Genomic DNA, 8,452 nt, shown 5'->3' on the forward strand with positions numbered 1-8,452 from the left:
TATGGAGGGTGTGCTCTACCCGCTCCGCAGGCCAACCCTCTCTGCGCCCAACCCTACTCGCAGCGGATCAGATTGGGTACCCGCGGATAGGTTTCATGCTGCCAGGCCTACAACTGATTTCCTTATGCATTCTATTAAAATGATCGATCAAGGCACGATATTATCTATATAATATAGCATTATATTTTTCTATTTTTATCTCTCACTTACAGAATGTAGATCAAAATGATTTACGTTATAAAACATAATAACCTTAGGAAATGAAGTCGTGGTGACTAACTTTAAGCATATTCGCCTGTAAATTACAGAATAACATATTGAACATTTCTAGTCAGTTCTCATGCATCATTTTAAATTATACAGATAGCATTGTATTTGATGTCATTTTGATCTTTTCCTAGTTGGTAAAAGTTGGGAGCATTGCAACCACATATTGTTGATACTGATAACAATGGACGTTAATCCTGCTTGACATCTACACTTGCAGGTTTAATAGGTTCTACTTGAGCTGGTTCAGTATCTGCCTCAACCTGCCATAACATTAAGGTTTAGAGTAAAAATTATTCATAAAGTTTATGAAGTTGAAGCATTCATACAAAAATACAAATATAATACAGCGCATGCATAATGCAACACCTCTGATGTGTGTTCCATCTTCCATGAGCGTTTACAATCACTCGTTTTCTCTTAAAATGTTTGATAAGTATGTAAAACGTTAAGACTTAAGAATAAGTGAGTGTGGATGCTCTTTATACAGATTGCTTCTGACTTAATTTGATATCACTCCAGGAATTTCACATCAATCACCCTGTTTATTCATAAGGATTAGGTTTTCCACTTTTCCTTATTGCATATCATATTGTTGGTGGCAGCTCCAGAACAAATCACAAATCAAAGATAGTGCCATGCATATGCTAGGCAACAAGATTCAGAACCAATACCAAATCTAAATTCTAAACTCCTGTTATAAGCTGTAAGAGATAAGCTTGAAAGTAGAATACAAAATATCATTTTGTTCAACAGCTTTCCATAACATTATGTATCCAAGTTACTAAAGAGACACTGAGGAGATTAATGGGGTTCATGATCCAATACACCATTGGCTATTTCCTGTAAACAAAGTGTTAATTCTCTCTTACAACCAGGATGAAATCATGGACAACTATGCTACTAGAAATTCAAAGAATTTACCTTAAAAATGACCACAAATTCTCTATCATTATAATTAAAATGGGATTTCTCATTATGATACACTTAAAATTTTGGTTTGGAGAAAGTTTGCGCCACTTCAATTTCATGGAATGCCCCCACAACTCATTAGATGTTCATAAAAAAAATATTTACAAGTGAGTTGCTAATAAAATAATCAAGGAATCTAACCCGAGTCATAGTGAAGTTTGAGCATTAAGTAAACTAGATGAGCAAACTCACGTTGGGTTTTATTTCTAACCACTACCTCGTTGAGCTCAAGCAGCACGTTTGTTTGCAATCGGTCCTAGTTTTATTTCCCCCTGGAACTAATCCTTTTCGAGCACAATTAAGCATTCTCTCCACAAGTAGAACCTAGATTTTCCCCATTGCCGTAGAGTGCCTCTACTACTACACCGTAACCCTAGGTGATAAAGGTCCTAGGATCAATTAAGGTTAACTAATGATTTGCCAATTATACACCCAAAGGAAAAATGAAAAAGGAAACAAAGATAGCTTCTTCACTCTTAATTTTGTAAAAGGAATCAAACCCCCCAGTCCCCATGGTTGTTAACAACAGATAAGTTGAAGTTCACACCTCAAGTTAAACAATAACAAGGGCAAATTCAAAGTTCAAACAATATCCTATTGCATAGCAGTATATCATAAACCAGTTGCAATAATAATAATCATAAAATTCATTCATCATCGCTTACTTTAGCAGTATCCCTCTTGGCTGCAGGCTTGTATGGACATGCTGCAGGAGCCCTCTCTGGTTTCCTATACTCCCAACCAAAAAGCCTATAGATTTTCCCCTTTTGAAAAAAAAAAAAAAAAAAAAAGCCATAAGCATCAATGTTAGAACCAATTACAAAAACAACACAAATATATGAAGCATAAAAATTACTATGTTTTAAGGCTTTAGTACACATTAATTAATTAAACAAAAAAAAAAATTCACCAGCATAGAAAAGAATTTTGCTTACTAAATTGTAAAATAACTACCACGAGTTAATTCAGATCACTAAAATAAAGGTGAAATTGAGATAATAGTTGCTACATTTTAGTTGAAATTCCAAACTAACAAATATTCATGGATTTCAATTTGTTCAGAAGAGTAACCAACCATAAATCCATAAGAATGAAAATCTGAATTATTTTGGCTATGCTCACAGAATCTAAAGTAATCAGAATTTCTGATCCGATTCGGTAGGATACATTACGAAACAGAAGAACTTACCATGATAAAATCGAAGAGGAGAGGGAGGATGTTGACGATGGGAACGAGGAACAGGGGCAACAAACAAGCCAAGCAAACCTACAAACACATATTATGAGAATTACTCAGCGTTCAATTCAATTATTAAATTCAGAATAAAACAAAAAATAAATAAAATCATAATTGAAGTAAACAGAAGCATGAATTGAGCGATTGAGTGAGGGGAGAATTACCATGTTTGCGGTGAATGAATGTTTTGGGAGCTCAAAGCTGACAAAAGAAAACCGAAAACCAAGTAGCGTAGAGATTCAACAAGGACAAGGTAGGTGGCAATTTGGTAATTCCAGAATCTCAGTTTGGGCCGTTTTGTCCTTTGAGCTTGGCCCCAAAAAAAATAAGCTGCACGAGAAGAGGTTGTGATACCAAAAACAAAAAAAAAAGGATATGTCCAAAACCAACCAAAAAAAGAAGAGAATGAAAACCTTGACCAAGACTTTTTCTGCAGAATAAAAAAAATGTCGTTACATTTACCAAAAAAAATATATCGTTACAAGGTAGAAAAATTATAGACTGGAAAATATTACAGATTAATTACCAATTTGGTGCCAAAAGATTCAGCTGCCAGCCAAAAAATTTTAAAAGATATTATCAACAAAATATTCTAATTTAAAAATATGATAAAAAAAATCAATAAATATATTTTTTTGTAAGTAACAATAAAATTTTTATATTTAATAAATGATTTATGGAATCTAAATTTTTGCAATAATATTTGAATAAATTTTTTTTATTAAGTAACAACAAAACTTTCATATTTAATAAATTATTTATCGAATCTAAATTTTTGCATTTGAATAAATATTTAGAAGTAACTATTTTAATAGAATTTAAAATAAAATATCCGACCTGCCGGATTCGAACCAGCGACCTAAGGATTAACTGGCAGATTACCCACTACAGTCCTCCGCTCTACCAACTGAGCTAAGGTCGGATTTGTTGATGGCAAGTTGTTGATAAACTTATATTAGTCTGAAACAAACAATATTCTTTTACCATTACTTTTCATGGCCTTATATATGCAGAGTAAATTTTATGTGTGCGTAGAACATTTACTAGAATTTTATGGATAAAGTATTTTGGGTCGGTTATTCTTTTCTTTTTTTAATAATGTAATCATCTCTAAATCTCTAATTGTTGAGTAAATATTCCTTCAAATTTCAACATTTACTATAATTTTTTTTTCACATACTTGATAGATGATGATGTAATTTACACCTCATAAGTAAGAACATTTCCACATCGTAGAGAAGCCTAATGAAAAGAAAGTAGGAGAGAGTGGAGGATTATTGTATTTGTAATGCTAACCATATCTATTTGTTTTTTGAGAACATTCCATATATCATTTTCACTTTATTGATAATAATTCATCAAAAGCTCCCCACTAACAACCCTATTTATATCATCATTCATGCATTATGGGGCCTCTACATTATTTCCTAAATTATTTTTCTTCAACAAGAAGTTCATATATGTTAAATTGGAGGAACCATCACGTTTCATCAATTTATAGTATGCAACTTTAATAATTGTGTTGTTAGTTACATATTCTTTTTGTCTTTGTACATTATTATTAATTATCACCCATGTGAATAATATATATTATATCAGTTTGGTTTACCAAAAGTTGAAACCTTATTTTTCAAGAGAGTATTGTTGTGTCACTGGCCAATGAATTGTTGCATACACAAAACGGAATTCAAACCTTCGACACTTGCTTAAGCGGACGAGTTAACTGATTATTAGATCAACCCAAATCGGTTATTACTATCTAATATATATTTATCTAGTTTAGCTCTTTCATAGCACGTTCCTCTAATAACTTTACATTCATTACACTACAACATTTTCTCATATCTAATATAAACACAAAGAAAAAAGAACTAAAATTTCCCTTATTATACTAAAGAGTTACACTTATTACAATTGTTATGAACCAAAATGTTAATTTAAAATTTTAAATAAACCAACAATAAAAATGGTTGCATGTATTACACTTGGATACACGTTCTATTTAATTTTGCACTTGAAGGTTCCTTGGAGTAAATGAAATTAAATGAAAGAAACCAATTGAAAAGTTTCAGAACTACTGACAATGTTTAAATTCTCTTATAGTTATTGCCATGGCATTTAGTTTCATATATTCCAAAATAAAGTAAGGTGAAAACTGAAAACTGAAAAGGGAAAATATTTAATTTTCAAGAAAAAAAAAAAAGAAAGATGAACAAGAATACAAGATTCATGTGAATCAAACTCTCATCCAAAATAAATTTTATAATTAAATAATATATAAAAGACTAATTTATAATTAAAATTAAATAAGAACTATTTAACAATGTTAAAAAAATTTTAAAAATATATTTTATTATGAAATCATTTAATAGTCCAAATGTTCTGGTACCTCGAATCCTGTGGTATGTAAGTTGGCATAGGATTCGAAACTTACACGGTCAACAATAATATAATGAAGTAACTATGCATATATATGCATAATTACATACCTAAATTAAAAAAATGTAAAATAAAATAAAAGAAGGAAAAATATCATTACATAATTAAAGTAACAATATGACATAACAAAATGAGGACTGTGCTTATAATATTCGCACTCATAACTCAACTGTGCCACCATTCAGCTGACATAATAATTATTGACCCTCTGCTTCTCATTCTCTTTTCATTATTTTCCTCTTCTTCTTTTTTTACCTTCTAAAAACAATAATAAAAAAAAGTCCACACTTTTCATCAATGTTGCTTTCAAGCTAGGGGACCCCAACTCAAGTCATCACCACAAAATATAAAAAGCTTTCTTAAAAATATATAAGAAAAATTTTGACTAAAATTTCAGTCCTCACAAAATTAAAAATTATAATTTAGTTCCTCCGGGACCAATTTCATTTACTTTTTTAAAAATATTTGAACCAAAACGACATTAAAAAAAATTAAAATTCTATAGGGACTAAAATCATAATAAATCACTCATTTTACACCCAAAAACGGTTTTCTTAGGGCCTTAAATTATTAATAAAATAATTCACTTTATAATAATAAAGTTTATATATAATTATAATTTAACCCCAACATTCAGGTGTTAATCTATGGTCCCTTTTGGGGTCTTGGCAATAGTTATAAACCATATGGTGTCTTTGGACCCACCTCATGGCCCAATATTGTTGCCTGGTCAAGCCACCGGACCTATATGGTGAGGCTGAGACTGGGTGGCACCACCGTGATGCATAGGCGGAGCAACCACTAGCCTTGAAATTTGTGTACCTTGCAACAAAAGGTTGGTACCTATAATCAGCTTTGTACTTGCCATCTTCAGTTGCCCATGATGATGCATCCCATATTGAACCATAAACCCACATTGGTCTTAGTGGAAATGTGTAAGCACTCTTTCTAGGGTACCTTCTTATTGGCACATCATCCACTAGGAATCTGATACATTATTATTGTTTAATTAATATAATAATAATAATGATGTTAGTTTAAAAAAAATGTTTAATTACTCTATTAGTCTTTATAGTTTTATCGAATTTTCAATTAGGCTTTTATACTTTTTTTTTTATTGAATTCCTATACTATATCAGATTTTGTAACTAAATCTCTACCGTAACAAAAACGTTAGAATTAACAGAATATTATATTTAATTATACAGAATATTTAGTCAAGTGTTAGGCATATTTGTTTTGTTTAACAAAATATTCCATTAATTCTAATGTTTTTGTCACGGCAGAGACTTAATTACAAAATTTAATATAGTATAAAAATTCAATCGAAAAAAAATATAGAATCCTAATTGAAAGTTCAATAAAATTATAAAGATCAACAGAGTAATTAAACCTTACAAAATAATGTATATAAACTTGTTAAATGGGAATTACTTATAATAAGGATTAATTAGTAGCACATGGCTAGCTACTAAAGTTAATTTTATAATAACTTTAATGAATGGTTTTAAAATAAACAAGTAGATTAGTAAATTAATGAGAAAAAAATCAGCATACAATTAGCAAAATTTATTTCAGTTTTAGCCGATGAATTACTACATATATAAAATGAGATTTAAATTGAATTACTACATATACAAAATGAGATTTAAATTTATCACACTTATTTAAATCCAAGATAGTTCATCAAATTGTTTTAACATGATTAAATATGTCAAATGCCTCTTTAGCTTTTTTTCCCTAAATTTCAGAGCAAATGAAATTATTTCCCTTTCATCTTTTAAAATATCATTAAAATTGTGCCTACACTCTGGTGCTTAATATTGTTGCTAATAAGGACCAATGATGTGAATGACACATACATATATATAGGATCCGAAAATATATTTTTTTTTATAAAATATACTTTTTTTATTATATAATATTTGTTCACATATTTTTTTAAATTTCATTTAAAAAATGTATGATAAAAATTACGCTTTATAAAAAATTAAAAAAAAAAAAAATTGTGAACAACCATTCCACGTGGAATCCAACCTTAATTATTATATATACACTATATTATTGATTGGTTTATTCTTTCTATGCTTTCTCTTAAATATGCTTCAGCCTTCAGCAGAAAATGAAATGTGGCTATCATGTTTCTACTATATTCTCTATTGAAATAGGTCTCAAAAGTCAAAACAGTAATCTTGTTTTGACACTTATTGAAATGCTATACCTCTCATTACCACTGTGTTTCTATTATTAACTAACAATGCATTATTTTTTGGTTAATGAGCAATGGTTTTTAAAATACATTTTAATTCAGAGAAAATGATGTGACATTCTTATTCAAACTTAAATAAATAATAAGTTGCAATTATTGAGTTGAAATATAACATACATTATTATTTCTATCTCACAGATTATTGTGACTATATTTTTCTTATTATTTTTTTTTTGTTGTCTCGGTATCTTTCAATTTAACAGAAGAAGAATTAATTTACTGTGGATTTGAATTTTATTTAAAAGTTTGCTGCTGACTAATGGATTATTGCATGCAAAAAGCAGAATTCGAATATTCGATACTTATTTAAAATGACGAATGAGCTGGATACTCGACCAATCCAAATTAATTAAAATTTATTTATTTTTAGTAGTCTAGATTTTGAGCTCTATGACAAGGGAAGCAAATATACTAGAGATATAGTTACTATTTTAAATTAAATGAAATTAGCGAAATTCTTAAAAATATAATTTAAGCAACAATAATAAAGGCAATATATTTTAGTATGGAATATTTGAAGGGTAGGACAAAACAAAAGAACTTTAATTTTGCTTAGAAAAATCTATTGTTTTTATATAATTTAAAAAAAAAAAGAGTCACAAGAGGAACAGTGACTTACATGATTTCTTTAGGAGACCAAAGAATAGCATAGTGATGAAAATCTTTGGTAGGATCAAACCACAAATGGAACTTCATCTCTCTTCCTATAATCGTTCCATCCCCACTTCCTCTTATGTAAACATTTGTTTGTAAAGTATAAGGTTTTCCAAATGTGGTCCCAAGAAACTCTATGTCCACTTCATCATGGAACCCAGGGTGTGCTTCATTGTTAGAAAGCTGCAATATAATTAATTAATTAATTAAGCTAGCTAAACATGATTAATAATGTACAAAGCTAATTCAAATTATTCATTTTGAAACTCAAATTAATTAATTTGATCATATGATGAAAATATTATACATAGAAAGCTGTTATAACTCCTGCAGTGTAGCCAGGGTGGAGCTTAATTGAAGCACCAAAGTAACCTGATCTAAATGGACGAACTGATTTGAATCCACTCCCTGTTAACCATAAAAAAAGGATACATTTCAATGATACATAGTAAATAGATTATTAACACATTTAATTAACCAAGAAAATAATTTTCTTTGTTGAGAATACTTGTGTATTTACAATTTAAATAGTAGATTTAATTATTTTGTTAGTCTTTATCATTTCACTAAATTTGTAATTTAGAACTTTATACTTTTTTTTAATTGGGTACATT

The 8,452-nt window shown here is 29.4% G+C and overlaps 2 protein-coding genes and 1 non-coding gene across 3 annotated transcripts in view; all 3 read right to left on the reverse strand.

Moving 5' to 3' along the window:
* On the reverse strand, window positions 230-2,800 carry LOC107626466. Its single transcript, XM_016329354.2, has 4 exons — window positions 2,641-2,800; window positions 2,429-2,506; window positions 1,905-2,003; window positions 230-530 (listed from the first exon to the last, which is right to left on the reverse strand). Exons 1-4 carry the CDS (start codon window positions 2,641-2,643, stop codon window positions 459-461), a joined length of 252 nt encoding a protein of 83 aa, XP_016184840.1. The 5' UTR covers window positions 2,644-2,800; the 3' UTR covers window positions 230-458.
* Window positions 3,308-3,398, reverse strand: TRNAY-GUA. Its single transcript is given in 2 exon segments — window positions 3,308-3,343; window positions 3,362-3,398. It is a non-coding gene; the product is annotated as a tRNA-Tyr (tRNA).
* Window positions 4,951-8,452, reverse strand: part of LOC107626468 (probable xyloglucan endotransglucosylase/hydrolase protein 32) — a 3,943-nt gene continuing 441 nt past the window's right edge. Inside the window, exons 2-4 of the mRNA XM_016329356.2 lie at window positions 8,146-8,246; window positions 7,804-8,021; window positions 4,951-5,902 (exon numbers count right to left, since the gene is read on the reverse strand). Coding sequence (XP_016184842.1) covers window positions 5,536-5,902; window positions 7,804-8,021; window positions 8,146-8,246 — 686 coding nt within the window. The 3' untranslated portion in view covers window positions 4,951-5,535. The remainder of the gene's footprint in view (window positions 5,903-7,803; window positions 8,022-8,145; window positions 8,247-8,452) is intronic.

This window comes from Arachis ipaensis, chromosome B02 (genome assembly GCF_000816755.2).
Source record: "Arachis ipaensis cultivar K30076 chromosome B02, Araip1.1, whole genome shotgun sequence".
Lineage (NCBI taxonomy): Eukaryota > Viridiplantae > Streptophyta > Magnoliopsida > Fabales > Fabaceae > Arachis > Arachis ipaensis.

What these genes read in the sequence shown, in the direction of transcription:
- LOC107626466 (XM_016329354.2), bottom strand. An exon ending in TCCTCTTCGATTTTATCATG is followed by an intron (nt 2,004 to 2,428) that starts GTAAGTTCTTCT and finishes TTTTTTCAAAAG; the next exon opens with GGGAAAATCTATAGGCTTTT. An exon ending in CCAAGAGGGATACTGCTAAA is followed by an intron (nt 531 to 1,904) that starts GTAAGCGATGAT and finishes ATGTTATGGCAG; the next exon opens with GTTGAGGCAGATACTGAACC.